Below are 25302 nucleotides of genomic sequence, written 5' to 3'. Positions count from 1 at the left end.
TAGGAACAGAAAATGGTAGGAATTTAGCCCTTAGTTCAGAACCTCACGGTATAATAAAATTAAGTAAAAGAAAAACACCTACTTTATACATGAGATTTGAACATTAGATAGCAAAAAGGGCCTCATCCTTAATCTATTTTAAATGTTAATATAATAACCCAAACAAATTTTCAATAATTTCATCAGTATTGTTGACACTACCACGTAATGGATAATCATTTAATGTCTGATTATTACGAAGAACTGACCACAAAAAATTGTTTGTTTAAATATCGTATAAAATGTATTAGGCCTATTTAGAATACGAGTCCACCTACGCCAATGCCCCACAATCCTATTTCTCAACTTACCAAACAACTCCGAAGGCTCCGTACCCAATGGGTCTATCCGGTTGGACCTGTTCCTGTGTATGGGCCGGTGCTGCGGCGTGTTGTGGATGATAGTAGGGTTGGGCCCCATGCAGGCCCCCTTGTTGCCCTGCCCCGGTCGTAGGCCCGGCTGTACCCTGCATCAGGCTCATCGAGACAGACATTGACACCCTCGAGTGGCAGTTAGGAACCGCCACAGCCATCAAATATATATTCACCCAATGCGACAGTTTTTCTTTCTTATTACGCTGTTAACATTTTACACTAAATATTTTGCTTACAATTATATTAATTTATGTTATTTAAGTCCCAGAAAACGTAATTTATACCACTATTCTCTAGTTTCGCGTAGTAAATTAATCGTTACACGTTATTGAAGACCAAACACTACGTTAAATTCCTTCACTAAAACAATAGAAATCGTTAACACAGTCCAAAATGCAATTTCACGGTAGAAATTGTAAAACTAAACGTAAACTAGGAAGGCTTGGATAAATAAAAAAAGAAAAGATTATTTGAGGAGATCTGCCACGACACACCTCCTACCGCTGTTTGTAGCACACTGATTTTAAATGGCAACAATGCTGAAGTATCGCTTGTTCCCTAGCAAGGAACCGGTAGTACGCCTGCGTGGTGTATCAGTGTAACAGCTGATTGTAGTTTTATTGTCTGTTTTCCGCTTGTACGTTTTCAAGGCAATAACGCATATTTCGGTTAATAGATTGTTTAAACAATTTCTTTTATCAATGCATAGTTGTTTACGAGATTTAAAATTTTTACATACATCGTGGCAGTAATAAAATATTGTTTCCCACGGAGCTTAGATGCAACAACAACTGATAATTATTTACGTAAAACACTTAACTAATACTTACGTAGTTATTATTTTCAATAACAATCTTTTTTTATTCTTAAAAATCTGATTAAATCATATACAGAGTGAATAATTATAACCTAACTCGAATGACATGTGCAACTTTGTTGAATATGGGGTTGTGATATATCGCTTGAAAGATTTCTTTATTTTCTACTGTGAAATGTTGAATAATGACATACAGGTGAAACAAATTTTCGGAAAATTTCGGAAATGCGTATAAAAACATAAATAATGACTATACAAAACGAGCTACTACAAAAAAATGAACAAAAGCTGGTTATAAAGACAATAAGAGAATTCATAAAGGCGATTAAATGACAGATAACACACGTGACGTAAACAAACAATGAACCACAATCATATAATTGACATTAAAGATAGAGAGAGAAGAATGTAACTGGATTGTACCATATATGTAATACTTCTATATGGACAGTTCCTATAAGTGGAAGGTGTTCCGACTAAGTGAAATAAATTGTGTATCGTTCTCTCTCTCCTCAGAGTGCTTCATTTAGTTCTGTGCATCTTTTGCGCGTTTGAAGCATGCGCAGTAGATATAAAGTGTCTCGAACGAGATATATAATGAATATTGTCGGCACAGTAACGTAGACATTTGTTCCCAAAAGAACTGTTTAGAGTATATGAGAGAAGACATGTTGCTGAATATCACATTTTCGAAATAGAGAAGAAATATCTGAAAGCAGAAAATTTTGGGAAGTAAATGAAGGTTATGAGTGATAAAAAACGAGGAAAAAATATTTTTTTTTGTAATTTTTGCTGCTTTATCTTGTTTTTTGTTATACTTTATTATTTTCTTATGTCTATTCAGAGTTATCTTTTTTATTCACCATTTTGTCGTATTATTATATTTTTACACGCCATTTATTTCTTTTTAATTCCTTATAGTCTTTTTGTTTTTTCTATCATTTTCATTAATTTCACTGCCAATTCTCTACTTTTTAGTTAAAAATAAATTCTGGTTAAAATATTTCTTCTTTTTTTGTTGCGTTTTTTTTTCCAAGGATATTCTTCTTTCACTATACGTTTGAACTTCCGCATTCCTATTTTCCAACAATTCTTTTTTTTTGTTTTTTTACCTTGTGCGTTGATATAATGAAATGAAGGAATAAGTGATAAAGAAAAACACGGAAAACATAGAAAATTTACTAAAATATTTACAAATATACATCATACATAAATAAATGATTATTCTTCTCGATAAATATTTACAACACCAATTGACAACAACTGGTTATGTTAGTCTTCTTTTTTCTGTAACTTATCATTGGTAGTATGCAGATATAGAATATTCTGATGTGTACTAGACAGACATAAGCAGAAATGGTTAGAAACAGATGGTATTAAAAGGATATATTGGAAAATCCTCCAAGTATGCTTGGAAATATTCACCAAAGAATGAGAAAAAAACAGAAATAATGGAAACAGTAGCTATATAGAAAGTTCCTTTCAAGCTGCTTAAAATGAAGAAAAAATTGGAAAGTAGAGTGAAAATCAAGTAAAAAAGAATAAATATACGAAAAACTGTTAATATTGTGTGGCAAAGGCCAAATCATAAATCATTCATTCCACCATAAAAAGGGTCAAAATAGCTGCCGATTATCCTTATGAGAAGTTTAGAGCCTAAAGATATGATAAATAGTGAAAAAAATCAATTTTATATTTGATTATAAGCAAAACTGGAAATTCTACAATTTTTTATACGAAACTACATCCCCTTGACGAAATTACTCACCTTTCTGAAGGTTACAACTACCCCATTTGATTTTTGAAAGTTGTTAACAAGAAAAATCAATTTTTACCCTTTTAATTTAATCAAGTTGTCAATTTTCGATATTTTATCAAACCGATTAATTGTTTGTTGGTGTTGTCCGGTGGTGACAAATCGTGGAAAAAAGATGGCCATACAATTTCCCAAGTCTAGGATAATTCGAAACCGGTATTGCAGGTTACTGCGTACCTCAATTTTTCACGTAGGGTGCTCTTCTTCTGGTAATTGGGAAGTTTTAATAAATTAAAACAAGTCGAAGAAGTCGGCAGACGATTCTGAGGGTCTTTTTTCCTTATAGTAAAAAATCCCCTAAAAACACTACCTGAAATTACAAAGATATTGAAAGAAGTAGAACAGTCTACGTTGACATGAATTCGTTTATCGATTTATGATATAATTAAATCGTTTACCATAAATTTCGAAAACTATTCCCATTAAAATTCATCAAATTTTATTTTAGCACGAATTATGAATATTATTCTCATCAAAATGCGTCATAATATTACTTAGAACATAGCTTGACACTTATTACCATCAAAATATTTCAAATTTTGATTTCAGCGCGAATTTTTGGGAATTATTCCCATTAAAATTGATCAAACTTTGATTTTAGCGGTAATTTTGAAAATTATTTCGATTAAAATGTGAGGTATTATAATTTTAAATTTTAGAAATTATTCCCATCAAAATGTATCAATTTTTGAATTTAGAGCGAATTTTAAAAATTATTCCCATCAAAATGCGTCATATTATGCTTTTAGAGCGAATTTCTAAAATGATTACCATTAAAATTGATCAGATTTTGATTTAAGATCGAATTTCGAAAATTATTCTCATGAAAATGTGCCATATTTTGATTTTATCGCGAATTTTGGGAATTATTCCCATTAAAATTGATCAGATTTTAGTTTAAGAGCGAATTACGAACATTATTCCCATGAAAATCTGTCTTATTTTGATTTAAGCGCAAATTTTTAAAATTTTTGCCATTGGAATTTATCAAATTTTGATTTTAAAAAATTAATTAAATTAAATTTAGCGCGAGATTCGAAAATTATCCCCATTAAACGTTGTCATATTATGAAATAAAACAATTTTAATCGTAATAAAAAATCATAGGGCACATTTCGGAAACGTACCTATAGTGTCTCCTGTATCTTCGTCATCCCCTACCTCTACACACCTAATGGAAAACGGTGGTTCGAGATGTGCAAACCCCAATAAAGGCGGTTTAGAACAACTTGTAACAAACTAAAACGACAAAATCATTACAAAAAAAAAACAAATTTTGATCATTCTAATACCTTCAGGAACATTCCTTTTTCTTCTTCTTTAAAATCCTTCTCCAATATATCCCACAACCACCCGATGACTCGATGCGAATCGTGGAATCCCCCGTAATATTGACAATTCTTTCTTAAATCTTTCAAATCTAATGGGACATTATCTCCGGATATCAAACGTTGTAACTAAAATATTTTTTTTATGAAAAAAAAAAGATCGGAGTGGAAAAAATTTCCATTACCCACCTCGGGCGTGGAAAATAACGTCAACCAATCTGGGTTTATGATCGATCGGAACCCCCTGATGAAGGCGGCGGTTTGGTCCTTGATTTGAACGTGCATCCTGAAGTGGGCCATCAAATGGATGTAATTTATCCTGGAAATTACATTCCACTCTCAATAACGACATCAAAAGAGACAAAACGTAAAATCTACTGACTTGTTTTCGTTAGTCACTTGTACGGCTTTGCCTCCGGGTACTAATTCATGGGTAACTATTTTTCCCATACTGTCTTCGTCTACGCTAAAGGTGAGATCAAGATCTGAAACGTCGCCTTCGTAATGTTTGACGTAGCTCAAACTTCTATACAGTTCCGGATCTAAAGACGGTAGTTCATCTACGCAACTGTATAATACCTGAGCCGTTTGACCTGATACTTGACTCAGAAAAAACGAAGCAAAGGGTACATCTACTACTATACCTTCGTAAACGGCCTTGCCTGGAAACGAATATATGAGATAGAGAAAGTTAAAATTAACAAACTTCAACTTTGACTCCCTGTATCTCATTTCACAGCAAGATTTCAGGAATTTTTGATCCAGTAGTTATAAATCACTCTATATAATATTATTTTTAAAATTTTTTTAACGGATTTCGTTAAAATTTTATTTGAAGCATCTTATTACTTTGTTATAGAGGCAAAGTTTAAAAACTTTAACTCTGACACCCTGTATCTCATTTCACAGCAATATTTTAGGAATTTTTGATTCAGTAGTTATAAATCAAAATTAAAAAACTGTATCTCATTTTTCAGCAATATTTAAAGAGTATATGGTCCAATAGTTATGAATTGCCCCATATAATATAATTTTTCTATTCCTCTTGATTGATTTGGTTTTTATTTGAAACTTCATATATGTGTAAATTGTTCCTATCACTTTTTTGAATATTTTGACAGATGCCTTTGTTGACAAAAAAATTAATTTTTTGGAATCAAAAATAACCAGTTAAAAAACATCAGTTTTCTTTAATCGAAACACCCAGTATCAAATCGAAAAATGATCAAAATTTGATTGAATCACAACTCCTGCACTGAATAAAAAATTGGAGATAAATTTGATTATCTCGAATATTTTTTGAAAACAAAAATTTATAATATCCAAAAAATTACAAGAATCGGATCGAGTATCTCTTGAATCTTCCTAAATTTTTGAAAATTTAAAAATTACATATATATATATATATATATATATATATATATATATATATATATATATATATATATATATATATATATATATATATATATATATATATATATATATATACAAGGTGCTTAGATATTGGTGCTGAATTGGACTATCTCAAAAATTACGTAACTCGATTACTTCCAACAGCAGCATTCTTTAAACGAAACACCCAGTATCAGGTCGATAAATGATCAAAATTTGTCCGAATTACAACACGTGAAGCTTCTTTCGAAATTATACAGGGTATTCAAAAATTGGAGCAGAATTTTTGGAAATTTAAAAAATATATATATAGGGTGTATCAAAATTGGATCTGAATTGTACTATCCCGAAAAAACGTTGGAGGAAAAAATAATAAAAACAGAAAATATTCAATATTTGCCCGAACAACAAGCATTTTTGGAAATATTTTTAAAAAATTATACAAGGTATACATAAATTGGTGCCATAATTTGCCTATTTCGAAAATTTTGTAACTTTTTGTCAATTGGTGAACAATTTTTTAATAAACCTCAGTTTATTAGATTTCACACAAAAATATACGAAGTACAATTTTTTATCAATCCGAAGAAATTTACAGATAAAAAATAGGGTGAATTAATGCTGCTTTGGGGGCGGGCTAAACACTTACAGAAAAAAAATTAATAAATGAAAAAAAATTTACCCAACATCCTCCCTACGAATTCAAACAACTGCAAATGGTTGTCTTGTACAGAAGACGTAGGTGACGGATACAGCCTTTCTTCGCTGGTAGCTTTGAACAGATTCAAAGATGGATCGAACACTCTTTTGATACTTTCTTCGAGAAATTCTTTAAAAACTCCATCTTGGTCGATACCGGCTTCGTCGAGACCTTGTTCGTTGATAAATCTCACCCTTATAACACCTTTTAGACCTTGAGATGGTAAAAGCGCCAATTGACGATAACCATCTTCCACGATTCTATTCCTACAATTTTTACGATTCTTATTTTTGAATCGACCATTCAAGATTCTAAATTTCTAGATATGGTTAAACGAAATATTCGAATATTCGCGTGGTAATGTAAATAAACGGCAGGACCGGACCTATTCGGTAGATATTTACAATGATTCAGTTAAATCATAAATTAAATTTTAAAAAAATTATATAAATCAAGTTGCTCAATGAAAACGTATCACCAGAAACTTTTCAAATCGAAAGTTCTAGATTGTTCCAATTCTTCTAGAAAATTCTAGAAAAAACCACTCGACAGAATGTCATAGTGAATTAGAGTAGGACTGGCTAGAATGATCTCCACAAAATTGTACATGACAAAATTGGGGAAAATGAATTTGAAAAATTGAAATAAAACTTTGATGAATAGAACTAACGGAAAGATTGAGGCAATCAAGTGAACCAATGAAAACTTATTACTTGAAACGTGATAGTTTTCGTTGTGCTATAATATTTTCAAATCGAACGTTGTAGATTGTTCCAATTCTTCTAGAAGTTTCTAGGACACTTCATTCAATAGAACTTAATAGTAAATAAAGGTAAAAAACGGATTGACTTGGAGGAATCCAACGAAATTACTTCAAAACGCGTATAAAATTAGAAAAATGAGTAAAAATAACAAAATTTTGATGAAACCTAAACCGCAAACGAATTTTTCGTTCAACCATTTTGTATATTAACATCACTCCTACCTGTGGACGGTTATAAGCGTCGATTGGGGGGAAGCGCACGCCGATTCCGTCAAACCGAGGACGGTTTTTTCATTGCTGATATATTTTCTGAAAAGTCTGACTCTATCTTCGTGCGGTATGATGTGCGGCATGGTCTGTAAGAGAATTTGAGGGGCTCGTCGACCTTTCTCTAAATCCGATATAAAAGAAGACACTTTGATATCTTTGATTAACCAATGACCGGGCGGAGTGTACGTTCTGCGACAATCTCTCTTGTACAGAAGCATCAAGATCGTATGTAGAGAATTAAACAATGAATTATTATTTATTGTCTTGAAATCTACGAATACATATTAAAATTAACCGAAATATTCGATAGCTGCATAACTGAATACGTATATAGAAAAAGGACGAGTTCCGAAGGAAAAGAAGATGAAAGTTGTTTGAAGGTTATGGTTTGTTCTAAAGGAAAAAAGCGTGGAAGTTTGGAGGTTATGTAAAGGACCATTTGGTTTGTTCCAAAGGAAAAAAAGATGGAGGTTATGAAAACGACAATTTGGTTTGATAGTAGTGGGTATTTAAATAGAAAGTAAAAAGGAGAAAATTATGAAAATTTGGGAAAAACCTTACCAAATAAATTTCCCGTCACTGCTTTGTATAAAAAAATATTTAAAAAATTCGACATGATTATAAAGTCATTTAGTTTGAAAGGATTTTGTTGTTCGTACATTTCCATATCGTCAAGTATCCTAAAACCATAAAAAAACCACGAGAAATATTTTTTGAAGATGTTTCAAGGAAAACTATTAATATATAAACAGATTTGGGAAGGTATAACCTAACATATAGAGTTACACCAAAAAATATGCATAAAAACATACTAAAATCTAAAGTCAAATCTATAGCGGATGACATTATGACGAGCTAAACAAACATTACAACCTCAAAATTTTACAATTCATAAACAATAAACTCTAGATGCCCAAAAGGACTAAACCATTTGAGTTGTTGTGATAGACAAATAGATGCAAAGCTGAACCAGAAGATCTACAAGCATCCAAACTTTGAAATACTGCTCCAGTTGCTAAATAATCAACTCCAGATACAAAAAAACTCAAAAGAACTAAGCCATTTGTGTTTTTGTGAGCGATAAATGTGTGTGAAGATGAATCAGAAGCTCCATGAGTATATCAGTCTTGGAATTCTACTCCAACTTCTTGATAATTAACTCCAGAAACAAAAACACTCAAAACAGCTAAACCATTCGAGTTTGTATGACTGATAACTAAGTAGGAGGTTCCATAAACGTCACAACATTAAAGTGGCCCAGCTTCTAGTTAATCAAATCAAGATATGAAGAGCTTCATAACGTTAAAGTGACAGGCGACATGTAGATTCCAAATTTTTAAAAACACAAATTATTTTTTGATTATATTTCATAAAATTTCATAAAAAAATAATTAATAATAAAATTATTATACAGGAAAAATGAAAATAATGATGTATAATGTGTATAAATATAGATTTATAAAAAAAATAATAGGAATGAAAACAGTTTTTTCGAAATTATAAGAATGACATTTATGCAGCGTGTCCCAAAGAATTTATACATATAAAATGACCGTTTACATAGTGGGATTGTGGCAAAATTAAACACCAAAGTGTACTAACTTTAGTATATTCCCGAGCTATCAAATACTTATATGTATATGACGAGTAAAATACGTTCAAATTGTACTGGAGATGAAATTGGTCATATGAGTTATTGTAATTAAATTTTTAATTTTTCTATATTAGATGTTTTGGTATTTATATGTGAAAGGAACTATGATGTCTCTCATTTTCTTCGAATTCTGTGGAAATGTCACTAAACTGTCACCAGCACATACACTAAAACCACAAAACAAAATAATACGATGTTATGCAATTGAGCCATTGAAACACAAAAGACAAAACTATTCACATATTAACGAGATAGACAAAGACGCCCATAAAAATTTTTACATTGTTGCCATCGTTACGAAAAAATAACATCAAAAATCGCCATTTATATTATGACTATTTGAAAATGAATATAACCTATAAATTAATGAAATATTGACAGGAGGAAATATTTAAAATTAGTACTCACGTGACATAATGTGACATACAATCCGCGAACAACTGTAGCATTTGAAATTCGGGCGCTGAACATTTCGTATTGAAAGCTAAATGATCTAGGAATGGTTTTATACCACAGTTCGGTCCTAAAGAACACAGGAACAACCACAGATCGTATAATATACCGTTTTGATAACATAACCCTAAAAAAAATTTCAATCGTTTGAAACATTCGCGTTTTTAGGTTATGTTAGTGAGGTCACCGCGTGTCTCGGTTTTTCAAATTTTGTTAATAAAAGGAAAAATATTTTATTCGTGATAAATTTATATTGGAGAATATGACTTAATAAGCGACCAAATTATTTTGTTGCAATTCTTCTTCTGTGTTTTTAGATGTTGGTCGATTCCGGTTCTTCTTGTACTCATTTTTACCGTCTTCTGCTTTTTTTCTCATTCTATTCAAAGTTTTTTCCATTCTCCTTCCTTATGTCATACTCCTTCTATTTTCCTTCTACCTTAACAAGAATTAAATATTTTCCCTACATTTGAGGGTATTTACTTTATTCTTCCTTATGCCTTTCTTCTTGTTCTATTCTCCTTCTACTTTTCTGCCATTAAATGACGATTCTGGTTCTTTTTGTACCCATTTCTTCCTGTCATCTGTTTTTCTTTCTCATTCCATTTGAGGTTTTTTCCTTTCTTCTTCCTCAGGTCTTGATTCTTTTTCTATTCTGCTTCTACCTTTTCAGGAATTGGGTATTTCCATTCCATTTGAGGTTTTTTCTTTTCTCTTCCTTATGTCTTCTCCTTCCTTATGATATACTTTTTCATTCTATTCTTCTTCTACCTTTTCAAGCATTGTATCACGATTCCTGTTCGAGTTTTTCTGAGCAAATTGAAATAGTAGAGTAAACAAACCGATCAGGACAAGGGGTAATAACAAAAACATAACCTCCAAATACGGAACTTTCCTTTATAAGAAGGAGGACCCAATAATAACCGGAATTATTTCGAAAAATTCATAATTTGTAACCCGAGTAAATGAATTACGCCTTTGGGACTACAACTCAGCACTCAACAACAATTGCTAACGAATTTTAAGCAAAAGATTTCGAGTTTTTTCAACATAAATAAGAAAAGCACTCATGAACTCAAGTCTTTTTTTGTGTAAACCGTTTTCAACACTAAAACAGCAGCAATTTTATGCTATCCCGGTTATTATTGGGTGCCCTTGATAAGTCGTTTTACCTGTTAAAATGTCGAGTTGAAGTTGCGTTAGAGTATTCAAAGCGGTATGATATAAGGAACAAATCAGAACAATTCGATGGACTTCCGGACTACCTAGAGCCCTGTATGATTTTTGAGTAGCATTTTTGTGGCCCCTATTTTCCAAAACTTTTTTAAAGAAATTGGCGCCTCCCGATGCCGTTTGACCCGGGCTCATAAGTTGCGAAGGAGATTCACTACCCACCACCAATTCTGATAGAGAATCACCTTAAAATAGAGATCATAATAGAAACACGTTAGTTTGGCGTTTTTCGAGTTCGTAGTATCCATTTATCGATTGAAAGTTATCGGGACTTAGATAAATGGATTTGACGCCCTCGAAAACGCTAAATTAACTTGTTTTTAATACAAAACCTTAAACCTGGCAGTATTTCAGTCACATACCGAGGATAATTTGTATAATTTCCGTATTCCATAGATAATGTAATTGTGTTTTGACGTAAGGCATTGCGGCGTGTAAAGATTGATCCATAGGTTGGGCGAACCAACCTAAAACCGGATGCCAATGGGTTAGTGTTGATTGTTTACTGACGACGTAATTTTGACAGCTCTCTAACAAACCTGTTACTACAACCTACAACCAAAAAATCGCCCTCTAATATTTATAAATTATAATGTATTATAAAACACCCCGTATAATAAGGATAAAACAAATTAAAAACTAGTTTTTCAAGTATAAAACTGTCGTAGCATGGCTTTGGTTGATATTGCAACCTTTTAAAATTTTTTTTTCAATAATAGATACGAGAGTAACAAAACTTTTGGTATATAAAATTAATTTCAATTTCAAAACTGTTCATTTTTATGTACAAAACTGTCGCACCCTGGTTTGCATTGGTATCAAGACCTTCCAACGTGATTTTTCAACAATAGATACGAGGGTAGGTCAATAAATCCGAAACTTTCTAAATGAAACACAAGTTTTTATGTGTAAAATCATTTTAAATTTCAATTAGTCGCCATTACACACGCAAATATCGATAAATAAACGCCTTATTCAAAATAGATGTAATTTAATATTCGTCAGGGCATATGGACACGAATTTTTTCACATTTAATACAGGAATATTCAATATGCTTGATAATTTGAATATTAAAAAATGTACTTACAGTAAATGTAGGAAAGCACAATTCGTTGAGTACACTGTATCTTTCAATGTAAGCTAATTGTATTAAATTAGCTAATAAACAAAGTGCATAGCTTCCTTCTAAGGTATTAAACACTATCCTCATCGATTGTTGACTAGAAAGCAATTCCAAACTTCTTCCAAATATTTTGTGATTAGAAAGAGTTGTTATACTCTTAAATCACAAGAATAAATCATTAAAATTTGTTAACACTACAACAATAGTCACAATTACACTGTTTTATGCGGTTTTTCTATAACCAAAGTTTTGTATTTAGAGAATTTATTTTGAAGTCTGAAGATAATAAATTGATTATGAAAAAATATGTTAAACAGTGTAACCGTTGAGGGGATAACGTTCAAAGCCCAAAATCATGAAATAATGAAGAGCATGTTACTGAAATTGTTCTGGTATCATTTGAAATTAGCAAAAATCTTTTGAAAATAATAAAAAATATTTACAATCACGAAAAATGTTTTATAATCATCTAAAGCTCTTCAGAATCAATCAAAATGTTTCAAAATAATCTGAAACTCTTCAGAATCAATCAAAATGTTTCATAATCATCTGAAACTCTTCAGAATCATTCAAAATGTTTCATAATCATTTGAAACTATAGCCATCTCTGGCTATCCAAAAACTCTCACAATCATTCAAAATGATCTTAAATCACTTTCTAGTCATTTAAAAACACTCATAATCATTTGAAATCATGTGAAATTACCTAAAAGTCTCCTAAGTAATGAAAAACATCATTTAATTTCATGTAAAACCTTTCAAAGTAATCTGTGATCTTTAAAAATTATCCAAAATCTCTCCAGTCATATAAAAATACTCTCCTGTCATTCAAAAATACTCATATCATTTGAAATCATCTAAAAGTGTCCCAAGTAATGGAAACATTATTCAAATTGTTCCAAAAACTTTCAAAAGCATCTGGAGTCTTTCAGAATCATTCAAAACCCACCTAGTCATCCAAAAATAATCTGCAGTCATCCAAAAACAGTCATAATCATTAAAAATCATCTAAAATGAATTTAAAGGCTGTCAAGTAACAAAAATACCAGTGAAATTCATCAAAAATCATCTGGAATCTAGTTATTTAAAAATACTGTCCAATCATTCAAAACTACTCACAACCATTCAAAATCATTTAAAATCACTTGTCAGTTATTTAAAAATACTTATAATCATTTGAAATTGTGTAAAATCACCTAGAAGTCTCCCAAGAAATGAAAACATCATTCAAATTCATGAAAAATATTTCAAAGTCAACTTGGATCTTTCAAAATCATCCAATATCTCTTTAGTTAGTTAGTAATAAAATATTTTCACAATCATCTGAAATGACTAAAACTTTCAATAATCAGTATATTGTTCATTGAAGTTACCCCTTAGGTAATTATGTGGTATATTGATAGAAATCATTGAAAAAATCTCAAAAAAGGTTCTAGAAAGTACAGTATAAAAAGAACTAACCTCCGGTGACAAATTTTGAAGGTGCTGAACTAAACCAGGAACAGACAAGATATTAATCAAAAAAATCGTGGTGAGTTTATCTGAATAATTAGCCGCTACAAGAGGTCTCAAAGAAAGTGTAAGTATAGCCGATAGAGATATGTGTTTAAGAGCTATTTTTATTTTTCCCAATCCCTTCAGAAGTAAATCCTAAAAATTTCCTTCATGTTATCTAATTTATAAAGAAACTTTGTGTTATTACCTTCAAAACTAAATAGAATCCTTTATGGAAGAGCTGTCCCATTAAATTGGCACACAGCTGATTCATGCCAGGTTTCAATAATTCCATATTTTTATTTTTTAGCACCACCCAAGTTTTTGTACTTGTAAATGAAACCAATACATGCAAAAACATCATAATACTTTTCATATCACTGGTAAATTCAGGTTTGAGATCATTCAAATAGATACAACACTTCCATAAAACTTCGTTCATGTGAGAAATCCACCTTATCACAGTTTCTTTGTTCAGAGCAGCCCCCACGTAACTCAATTTTGGCGAATCGCTATCGAGAGTAGCCACTAGGTAGCGACATAACTTAGCGAATCTGTCTTTATCTCTTTCTTTATTCCATATCAGCATCAATTTTGAAGACTGGTGAAATATTTCATTTGCTGGTTTATACTGAATTTTAGATACGTCTTCGGGTACATTTGGGATGGCTTCGTCAAATTCTCGCCTGAAATATACAAGATATAGAAACAATTTTAGTAATGTAAAATTTAATATTTACAAGATACTTCTGGTAAACTGAAGTCTACGTAACCATCCTCGAACGTGTGCTTGAATTAACGTTGCTGCTACTTCTCGTTTTTTCTCTAAAGCTCTTTCCTCTCTCGCTGCTTTAGTTTGTTCTAAAAAATTACCTTTGGAATTTTCCGTTTTATGGAACATGTCTGGAAATTTAGTTTAACACAATTAACAAAATAAAATTGATTATCATGTCGTCATTTTGAAGAATAAGAGGATAATATGTGTTCGTAATGAAATTATTTTTAAATTTTTAATTGTCTTTAGCCCTTTGTTGATATTTATTTGTTATTGACATTATTTGACAGCTGCAGTGCTACCATCTACCCTAAAGTTTGAGTTTAAGAACTCTACTTACTGGAACTCTACATTATTAAAATAATAATTTCTTTATATCTTCACGCATTATTAACAAATCGCTGGTCATCACAACACATAATAATACAGTAGAAAAATTGAGCAGACCAAATAAATAACAACTTATGTATTTGCAATAAACATAAATATATAGCGAATTTTGTTGTTTTTATTCTGCATTATTGGTATTTAGCAATCGTACTAACTGTTGCTAATACTTTTATTTTTTTCTAATAATATAATAATAAGAAATATAAAAAGTACGTCAAAAATTCGATTAGTAATCTTCAGGAATTTATAGGATTCCTGGAACGTACCTACCATAAATGTTTGACATTTAATGAATTGAGGTTAATATTTTCTTACATTTATTAACCTATAATTTATAAATATTATGAATTAAAGGAGGATTGAGTTTAAAATATTTTAATTAAATAAAGTGATAAATATTAAGTTGTAATATGGCAGAAAATTCCGCAATTTCTTTACCTCAAAAGCGATTTTATCGACAAAGAGCACACTCAAATCCCATAGCTGACCATTGCTTTAATTAGTAAGTTGAATAATATAATATTTATAATATTATATTTTATACATTACAATTTTCATAGCCCCCATTCACCAGATCTAATGGAATGGTCAAATTTGTATCCGGAAAAATTTAAAAATAATAAAGAAAATTGTCCGTTAGTTGAATTTGCGGATATAGGTTGCGGGTACGGGGGTCTCCTTATCACTTTATCACCAATGTTTCCAAATACTCTAATGTTGGGTATGGAAATTAGAGTTAAAGTATCTGATTATGTTATGGACAGAATAAAAGCTTTAAGATCACAGAATCCCGATGAGTATCAAAACATCGCTTGTTTACGATCTAATGCTATGAAATATTTACCTAATTTTTTTAAAAAAGGTCAGGTAAGTATTATAAGTGATACAATTATTCAAAATTATTGTCAGTGATTGATTTTAGTTGAAAAAAATGTTTTTCTTGTATCCTGATCCCCATTTTAAAAAAGCTAAACATAAATGGAGGATTATTAATCGATGTCTTTTAGCTGAATACGCTTACGTTCTAGCCGAGGATGGTATAGTTTATACTGTAACTGATGTAAAGGATTTACATGAATGGATGTATCAACATTTTACTGACCATCCTCTATTTGAACATATATCAAACGACGATTTGGTAAGTGGGTGAAAACGAATTTGAATCTTATTTAATATTATATTAGATTTCCGTGAATTTTTTATGGTAATTTCATATTATCTCGGCTCCCTCGTACATTTGAGTCTAGTGAATCAAAAACTCTCTCAATTTCCAAACATTTTTTATAGCAATTTTATATTGTCATGGTCCATACAAGAATAACATTTACAACAACTTTTAAAGCACTGGAACTGATATAAGTTTTCTTTTTGTTTACTCTCGAAGTTTTTTCATGAAAACAGAGATTTTCAAAAAAATTCTATGAAAATCAGATGATTTTTCGTTTAATAGAACCAAAAATACTTTAGTATCTACAATATACTATAAATAACGTCCAATTATGTTTTTTTGTGAAATTCCATTTTTACATAAGAAAGATTTAAAAAATTCCAAGATAGTAGATAAAAAATGAATACAGAAAGTGAAAAAAAAAGAACTTTCTTCTCAAAATGATATAAACCTCTATTTATACATTTATTTCTACATGATTAGGGCCAAATATTATTTTGTTTCAGCCTGTATTTTAGTGAATACTCAATATAAAAGTTTGTGATTCCAGTTGTAATATATATTAAATTAGAATATAATTTTCATTTTATAGAAAGATGATCCAATCATCGAGAAATTATTCAGTAGTACTGAAGAGGGTCAGAAAGTTACTAGAAACAATGGAGAGAAATTTTTAGCAGTCTTCAGGAGGATAAAAGATCCATTTTGTAATGTTTAGATTGAATGTAAATATAAATGAGAAAAGAAATTGATTTAGTATTTTTATATTATCCTTCATAACTTAGTTTAATAACTGGAGACCAAGATCCAGCTCTTCAGGACCTTCATTATCCCCATCCAGCCATAGGTTATCAAAAAAAGGTCATAAATCCAGTAAAATATCAACCTAAACGTCTGTTGGTACATCAGGATTCAGGAAATCTACAAAGAGTTGAATCCAAGGAAAAATCATGGTAGAAACCACTAGAAGAAGATGTATAAATTTACAGGGTGGAGATAACCTGCCATAACTCACCGAAATAAGCTCCAATTCTAGCAAAATATCAACCTACATCAGGACCTAGTTGATCTACCAAAAGTAGTTTCAAAACAGAAATCTTGGTGGAAACCACCAGAAGAACATGCATGCATCTACAGTGTGGAGATACCCCAGTATCCAACACCAGATAAAAGTATTCCAGGTATCCAAAAAGGCAGAGGACTCTCACCAACATCCAATTTATGAAACTGACTGACTACACTAAACATCCAAGGTCGCGAAAATAGCTGGACCACGATCGGGTAATAGAAGGAAAAGACTGAAGAAAGAAGAGGGACCAACTATTAGATACCATGCAAAAAATTCGAGATATTGTGACAAAAGTGACAATTGATCTACATTCAGTGAATAGTAGATTATATTGGATTTGTTATAACAATTTTAGGAGTTGCAACGAAGTTGGTTCCTCGAGCTTGTCCTCACAATCGGAAAGACGATCGAGCTCTTCGAAAGAAGACCTTGAAACTGATCCAGATTTTATCCCAAAGGTCTTTACTGGTGATAAAAGATATAAGACGACACCGTTACCCCATCCCGACAAATGTCATTGAGTCAAATTGAACATCAAAACGATACTAATTTGCTTTTTTGATTCCAAACGCCGTCAATTAAACTTTTTAGAAATGTTTCGTCAAAAAAGAGACGATTTATGGCAGACATCTTACAAGATGTTCCACTATAACACCTAGAGCCATCTTCGTGTAATAGTTTTTTATTAAACATATCACCTTACTTGTCTGGCGGGATCACCTGTGACTTTTTTCTATTTCCACTCATGAAAGGAAAGAGATTCCACAATATCGTAGAGAACAAGATAAAAAATGATCAAGGAGCTGTTGGAAGAAAAGAAAAAATATTTTAAACAGTTGAATCCTCAGGGGACCGTTGTAATAATAGATAGTTTGAAGGGGATAGCACGGAATAAGATTAAAACGATTCAGACCCTTTTCTAGTTCTCAATATCATTTTTTCGGTCTAATAATTTCAGATATACAAATGAATAGAAGTTTCCTCTGCAAGGTTCTTTTTAAATTTTTTTCTTGAAATTGTTATAATTTATTTTTCAACTTTACAAGTACACTCATCTCTACATATTTCCGCTAAATGTTCTATTATACTATTAATGACACTTTCTTTGTCTCGTCCTTCATTTTGTTCACCATTTTCGCCTTCTTTATGCGCCGTTGATATATTAAAGGTGTCAAAAAAACTGTCCTCTATGAAAGTTTTTAATGTTTCGGATAATACCGTTAACGGAGGTCTCGAGAAAAAGGTTTCTAATTTTTTTTCCGAATTCGATGTAGCCAATTTTTCATTTTTCTCGAACTGTATATAATTCATATGAGTTTTTTCTTTCATTGCCTTAACTACCCCTTTAAATGCCCTGCTGAATACGACATCTCTGAAAAAAAATTGACTACTAGCATGTTTTATTCTTAGATTAGATCTATAAAAGATGTTAAGCGTGACTAGACGTCGAGGGACAATCTATATAATATCGTAGATTGAAAATAATCGAATTTTTAATTTTACTCACGATATTATCCTGTTTAAAACGTGTTCTGTGATGTTTATTTGCAATTCGTTATTTATCCAAGTTTCCTGGAAAACGTTTACATTTCTTCGCGTACAACAAGAGACATCTATCGGATAATATTTGATTATTTCGGTAAAATTAACATCTTTCCTATGAACGATATTTACGCGTACAGTTAATGCCATAATATACATCACGGGATCGTTAAAAGTTTGAATCTAAAAAAATATGATTGTAGCTTTGTTCGCGGGTCGAACTCCCAATCAGTTTAGGACCTATTGCATGTGCGAAATTTGACCCGCGAAGAAAACTTATAATATCGGTCTTGGTAAATGTACAGGGTCATTCATGATATATTACCATACATTAATATAGCCCAAATAGACTCTCAAATAATCTAAGTACAAAGAAAAAAATTTTTTTCAATTTATACGAGGTTTGGTTAGTAAATAACGAGATTACTGGTGTAAAACATTTTATTTCCCTTCATCGCTTCATGCGAATATTCCATTATTCAAAGCTGTGCAAGAAGTCTTTTCTCTGTCAGATCAATTTCGCACGAATATTTAACCAACGATCAGATTGATCAAGATTACCTGTTTTTTCGGTATTTTTAACTGTTTTTGACATGAATGGGCGACGCGAACGTGAATAATCCTCAACATCTTCTCGGCCACCCAAAAACACGTGGAAGCGACAAAAATTCATGACCATACACATGTTTCAATAGATTATAAGTTACAGTAGCAGTTTTTCCAAGTTTCATAAAAATTTCACAAAAATCCGTTACTCATTTTCATGACAAAACAAGAAAAAACAGAGCTCCCGTAGGTCACGGCTACACCGGTTTGTCTACAGACACGGTAGATATTGCATTCGAAAGAGTAAACTTCAGACTAAACAGCTGACAATCGTGTGAGTACTTTTTCTGTAGCAGCGCTAGTCTCGTTACTTAATGACCACATATCGCATATCAGCAAAGGTCTTAGACTTCGAAAAACACTCAACAGAATGAACACTGCCACTGCGAGTTGATTGTGACGCAATTTTTATCTTCCGGAAACATTTTAGTCTTACTGAAACTACCCTACATAAAGTTTTTATCTATAGAACTGATATTAAAGAGAGAGAGAGCGAGGTATGGGAGCTTGTTCAAGTTGGTGAGAGAAAAAGTATCGATATACTACTCTCTATATCTCTTTCTATATTCTGATTGGATTGTCGTAACGTCGAATTGTTGAGTGGTGGCAACGGCAGGATTAAGATATCGAGTAAAGAGAGATAGAGAGCACATGGTGTACTCTCTATCTTTAATGTTAACTCTATGGCTTTATAACCCTATCTACAAATCAAGTTCATCTGACGTACCGAATTTTCTTCCGCACATTTCTCCTTCTTGATAGTTGCTACTTTTTCTTTTTGTTTTTTTGTCGAAAATTCCAAAACGTTCTCGTTTTCTGTATCGTATCGTTTTTGCAATTGTTCAATTTTCTTCATTGTAAATAATTGTTGAAGATCCGTCAATTGGCACGTCAATATAAAATCGGCTAACAAACTTTCGTAAAAAGACTCTACTTTAACCGTTACAGCATGGGATTGACTTGGTAGTAGATAGCCAGTCTCTTCGCCAGCGGTTATTTTTACGTATTTTGGTATGTTGACACTACAATCATAAAAAATATAACTTACAGTGTAATTAATACCGCGCGTTTTAAAAGTAGTTTATAAAAGGTCTATCGCCTATTCTTTCTCGATATCTTTCCTCCTTTTGACTCTAGTTTGACATTCCATCTCTTTCGTGACCGATCTCTACTCCCTGTTCTAATTGGAGCTTTATCCCTTGCTATTTTCACAAGTCTTCTTCTTCTTCTTTCATTGTCTTATCTGTTGAGAACGTTTGTTATGAACAAGGCTATTATTATCATCTTGTTTACTGCGTTTCTAAACAGATCCACAGGTGACACTCCAAATCCCTGACGTAGGTTGTGCAACCATGAATGCAGTCTTCTCCCTGGTCTTCTCTTAGGCTACCATTATACTAGGATGCTAGCATCCGGGATGCTGGTATCTGGGAGGTTAACGGGGCATTAAATCAAACGGGAGCGATTTGATTAGGGATGCCAGCATCGGATACTAAAACAGCCACACGGATGCTGGATTTTGTGTATCCCGGCTGGGATGCTGAAATGCGAGCAGCCGGTCGCTTTTTGCATCCCGGGATGCACAAAATCGGCGCATTATACTAGACTGCTAGCATCCGAGTAGGCGCTCTATTTGACAAATGCGCGCGCACGCAGTTTGATCAGAGTTATGACTAGTTTCTCTTCGGGTGAAATTGGTCTGAGGAATCTTGTATCTTGTTTAGAGATGTCGCTTTGGATGTAGCCTATAAACTCTTTGAAAGAAGGAAGTGACATTCTAAAGTAAGTAAAAAATCTTGTTTCACTATTGCACAGTTCATCAAACAATGTAAAATACGACGGACAGCTAAAAAGGGATCCACACTAAACTTCCTCTTTGCACGACGCCTTTTCTTAATTAGTAACATCTTTTCATTCGATGGGGCCATATTGACGACCCTTAGGGATAGCGATAAAGGTTAACTGCAGCTTGTCTCCAGGAATCGTTCCGTATTGTGTCAGGGCTCGGTTTTTTTCGTGATTTAAGGACCTTATGGCTGCCTCTACCACGGACCTTAGAATTGAAGATCCTGAGAAGTCATCGATTGTGTGTGTATTTACTTGTACGTTCATCGTCAAAAAGTTGTTCTGTGTAAGTCTTCCACATCTTTATAAGCTCTGAGCTTTCAGATATTGGATTTCACGAGTCTATCGTCTTGTTATTCGACTTATATGTTGGTTCCTTTTCTCGGTCTAGTAGTGTTTTCCCAAAATACGCCTGAACATTTTAATTTCTGTCATCTTCAAGAGTCGCTTTATTTCTAATGTTTTCGGTCTTGTTTTTTATTGTTACCTTATAAATTCTTCTCTTTTTTCTGATCTTGGAGGTGTTTGTTTTCCCATACTACATTTTAAACACCTCTTGCGATCTTATCTGCTCTGGTTATTTGTCTTCAACGTCTCTATAACTCTATATATCAATTCCAAGGTGCTTGAATATCATTGTGTGTTGTATTATTCGACCTTATAGTTCCCAAATGGACCTAATGGGCTCTTCTGATGTTGTCATGTATATGGTTTTTTCAGTGAGATAATATTTAAAGTTCATCTGGATATCATGGCGATTATATCACTAATCGAGTTTCCTTGTTTAATACGGGTTTTGTTTGTTTACCATTAATGGTATTATAAATAATTATGTATATTGACGTACAAACCTGCTCCATTCGTAATAAATTACTTTATTTTTAGTAATGTTTTCAATGAATATTATTTTTTCCGTATGATTCCAAATTGGTAAACATTCGAAAATTATATAATCCGCTGAAAAAACAACTGGAAACTTGTTTTTCGATTGTGACGATTGCGGCATCGAAATATGTAAATGTTCTTTTTCAAGAGGCCATTTCGATGTACCGAATCCTTCCAAAATCAATACCGTTTCAATTCCGTTTAATAAAATGGGTAGATTCATCTAAAAAACCAATAAAACCCAAATTATCACAAAGTATAAGGTTAAAAACAAAAACAAAGATACGTCGAGGAAGACAAATGAAGAGATAACATTTTAATTTACATTAAAAACAAATTGATAAGAAAACAAGACAATATACTAATTTATATTTTCACTATTAGACTGTTTTCTTCTTCTTGCTTTATGTAAAAAGCTAATAAACATAAAAAAGTGAACCCTATTACCCTTGAGGGCTGCCTACCATGTGGATATGTCTATGGATATTGATCTTGAACTTCTGTAGGTTGTAGTGTTCGGGAAAGACGTATCTTAGTAGTTTGCGTTTCTCCAAAGAAATGAGTCCCATTAGCCACGTCTACGTGCCGAGTAAGTCCTGGAAATACTGCTAGAGATGGGATTATGTTGGACGGCTCGGAAGAGCATCTGTCGTTGTAGTATCGGTGAAACAAAGTCAGATCAGCACATTTCTTTTATGCTTTAAGTTGTCCAAGCTTCTGGTCAAATCTCGACCAACTATAAGTCGAATTGCTCTCTTCTGTATTGAGTATAGCATCCCCGGAGTATACTTGGGAGTCGAGCTCGAAATATGCGAGTAATACTTTAAAGATGGACGAATCTAGACTTAGTAAAGGGTTAGAAACTGCTAATCTGACCACGTGTCTATGCCAGGACACGTTGTTGACAATCTCAACACCCAACAAGCGAATTTACGGTGGCGGTGATATTTTATGTCTAGACAGGATCAACGCTGAGTTGTTTGACATTTTCTATACTATTTACACTATCATTATATCAATATTCACAATTACGCTGTCTGTCTCGCGTTTCGATAGTCTACTTTTCGTCATCAGAGATTGAATCATAGCTCAGCCATTGTTTTCACCAGATACAGCTTCCTGCAGCTTTTTCCTTTTTTTCGTAACTCGAAAATCCTATTTGGAGAAGGTGCCAGGTAATTTTCTTAAGGTACTGAAGGTCATTTTATTCGAGGCTTACATCTAGTGTTTGTAAAATTGGTTTTTGTTAGCTCAAAAATACGTGACAATATTTTTTATTTGGTCAAATTTGATCACGTGTTATAATGAAATAGTTTTATATTGAAACATGATCCATAATTTTTCATAAACAATTTAATTTTGTGGTAATTTGAAGTTGTACTCACTTTGTATTTTTTCAATTCTATAGGGCAGAATTTGAAATTTAAACCGAATATACTGAAAGGTTTAACTTCTCCGTTTTGAGTAATACATTCAAATATTTTATAATTTTCTTTTTTACAAAATGCGTTTAATTTTTCCTCATTTACTTCTATTTCCATTGGGAGCTCTGAGTTATTATATAACCAAAAAACCTAGGAAAAAATTATTAAATTTTATACAAAGTAATTCATAGAAAGACTGATATGAATTTAGTACGTTCATTACGAAGAATGTACCTGTGTTGGTGGATTTCTGGTAGCCAAATTAACGGGCTTGAATAACATCGTATAATGAGGATTGTACGCGGATATTCTACCAGTATTTGGAAGTATCCCAAATATATGGAAATATAAGAAAAATACTCTGTTATGTTTGAGGTGGATTTCGTAAGCCATTATCGTTTCTCCAGGAATATTATATGTTACTTTTATAGTAAACATCTCTGTGGAGTTCACCTGAAAACATTCATTTCTCAAGCATTAAATAGTTTCTAAGATATAGAAAAAAAATCAAAATAATAGGTCAGGATCGTAGGTGTCAATAAAATGAAAGTATAAACGAGATTGATATAAAAACGTTGTAGAAACAAATTTGATTTTACTTTAACTGTATCATTTGTATTTTCTAACAAAAGTAGATCTCTGTGCGGGCAATCATATACGAGCTTAGTAATGTTTATTTTGACTTGAGATTGTTTCATTACACAGCTGCACATTTTTTTCCTTTTCAATGATATTTCTGTGTCGAATCTTGATGTATTTTGTATAAGCAAAGAGACGTAATGTTGAGAGCCCAATAGACATTCAGGTAAATATATTTCGAAGGCTTCGTTTTGGTTCGGTTGGATTTCCATAAATGCGTCGTTCAGTCTAAAAAAAAAAACAATAGTATGAATATATTTTGGTGGTGGTTACTGCAAAAAAGCGAATAATCTGACAAAATAATTTGTAGAAAATGAAAATATTCATGAAATTATAGAAACTTTTGATCGGATCATTTTATACCTAGGAAATTAGAAGAAATCAAAAATTTGAGTGTTTCTTTTGAAAATTCATAGCTCCGCTATTTTATGAGCTAGGTCGCTGAAACTTGATGTTATACTAAGTATTAACAATGAACAATTACAATTTATGATAATTTTCTTCAGAATGTCTCTTTATGGCGAACCATATAAAAATCTACATATCTCCTAAATTATAAATTTTTTCGAGTTAAACACAGAGTACCTTTTTGATAAAAAATCGATTTAAAAATTCATTTTTGATATTTTTAAGTTATAAAGGTAAAAGTACCATTGGGCATGAGCCGCTCAAGTAGTGTAGAGCTATTTAATCCGTCAAAAACACTAAATGGACATTAAAAATTCATAATTTTCACAAAACTCAGGATAGGAGGGAATGGAAACTGCTGTGGAAGAGGGAGCCCACGTGATGACTCAACTTCATCATGCCTTACACCTAAAAAGGTAGAAAGGCTTCAGGGTTAAGTAAGTAATTCATAGATTAGGAAGATTTTGAATATAGACATGTCTTTAAGGTAATTTTTCGTTGAAATAAGATAGCACAAAAAACACATACTCAAAAAAACCTGGAGGTAAAATGAGTAGATAGGACAAAACCAAAAATGATATTTTCGAAATAAATGAATCGATTTTAGGCTTTTCTTTTTGCCAACACTAATATTATGTAGAAACATTAACGAATTCATATAATTTTCCATTATGCTTACTTTTCAATTTGAAAAAAGTCCCAAAAATGCGTCTTGGCGAATAACGCTCCAAAATTGTGTTCCGCTATTTCGACTATCTGGAATACTAGGAAATGTTATTAAAACTACTTTCTTTTTTCCATAAACTTGCCTTTATTTTTCCTACTATAGTCGTATATACAATCTCGAGTAAATGAATTAAATTCAAAGACGACTTTGTTGAATTCCGAAGAGAATATTCAATTTTAATTTCGTTTTCTCCCAACGATAAAAATTCAATTTCAAGGTTGATCTACAAAAGAAATAAATTGTTTTTTCTTATGCCACCTATTTTGTTATCTATTCAAGAAAATATCTTCATTAAAACTTCCATCCTTTCACCGCTTTTTAATTCATAATTCACCACCCATCAAGGCAGAAACTGAATATATAA

At 32.0% G+C, this 25302-nt stretch overlaps 4 protein-coding genes across 8 annotated transcripts in view; 1 reads left to right on the top strand and 3 right to left on the bottom strand.

Moving 5' to 3' along the window:
* Positions 1–932, bottom strand: part of LOC130893440 (serine/threonine-protein kinase NLK) — a 78894-nt gene extending 77962 nt beyond the window's left edge. For all 5 annotated transcript variants that reach the window (XR_009059208.1, XM_057799568.1, XM_057799566.1 and 2 more), the window contains exon 1: positions 351–932. Coding sequence is in view for 4 of the 5 variants with exons in the window: in XM_057799568.1 (XP_057655551.1) it covers positions 351–571 (221 nt within the window). In the remaining variant the exon portion in view is untranslated. The remainder of the gene's footprint in view (positions 1–350) is intronic.
* A 1463-nt stretch (positions 933–2395) lies between these two features.
* LOC130892610 (ubiquitin-protein ligase E3B) lies at positions 2396–14542 on the bottom strand. Its single transcript, XM_057798091.1, has 15 exons — positions 14201–14542; positions 13669–14146; positions 13428–13616; positions 11931–12122; positions 11205–11394; positions 10782–11027; positions 9565–9736; positions 8064–8182; positions 7455–7773; positions 6452–6735; positions 4757–5036; positions 4564–4693; positions 4339–4503; positions 4174–4285; positions 2396–3356 (listed from the first exon to the last, which is right to left on the bottom strand). The coding sequence occupies exons 1-15, from the start codon at positions 14359–14361 to the stop codon at positions 3184–3186; spliced, it is 3210 nt and encodes a 1069-aa protein (XP_057654074.1). The 5' UTR covers positions 14362–14542; the 3' UTR covers positions 2396–3183.
* A 387-nt stretch (positions 14543–14929) lies between these two features.
* On the top strand, positions 14930–16541 carry LOC130892580 (tRNA (guanine-N(7)-)-methyltransferase). Its single transcript, XM_057798049.1, has 4 exons — positions 14930–15127; positions 15186–15492; positions 15548–15763; positions 16386–16541. Exons 1-4 carry the CDS (start codon positions 15036–15038, stop codon positions 16509–16511), a joined length of 741 nt encoding a protein of 246 aa, XP_057654032.1. The 5' UTR covers positions 14930–15035; the 3' UTR covers positions 16512–16541.
* Positions 16542–17827: 1286 nt separating this feature from the next.
* On the bottom strand, positions 17828–24979 carry LOC130893087 (uncharacterized). The gene is made up of 8 exons (XM_057798884.1): positions 24891–24979; positions 23764–24031; positions 23399–23617; positions 23126–23314; positions 21707–21963; positions 19738–20032; positions 18370–18587; positions 17828–18234 (listed from the first exon to the last, which is right to left on the bottom strand). The coding sequence occupies exons 2-8, from the start codon at positions 24013–24015 to the stop codon at positions 17889–17891; spliced, it is 1776 nt and encodes a 591-aa protein (XP_057654867.1). The 5' UTR covers positions 24016–24031; positions 24891–24979; the 3' UTR covers positions 17828–17888.
* Between the last annotated feature and the right edge of the window lie 323 nt (positions 24980–25302).

Source organism: Diorhabda carinulata, chromosome 4 (assembly GCF_026250575.1).
Source record: "Diorhabda carinulata isolate Delta chromosome 4, icDioCari1.1, whole genome shotgun sequence".
In the NCBI taxonomy this organism is placed as follows: Eukaryota; Metazoa; Arthropoda; class Insecta; order Coleoptera; family Chrysomelidae; genus Diorhabda; species Diorhabda carinulata.
The sequence above is the reverse complement of the archived record's forward strand: the minus strand, read 5'-3'. Positions and strand labels throughout refer to the sequence as shown.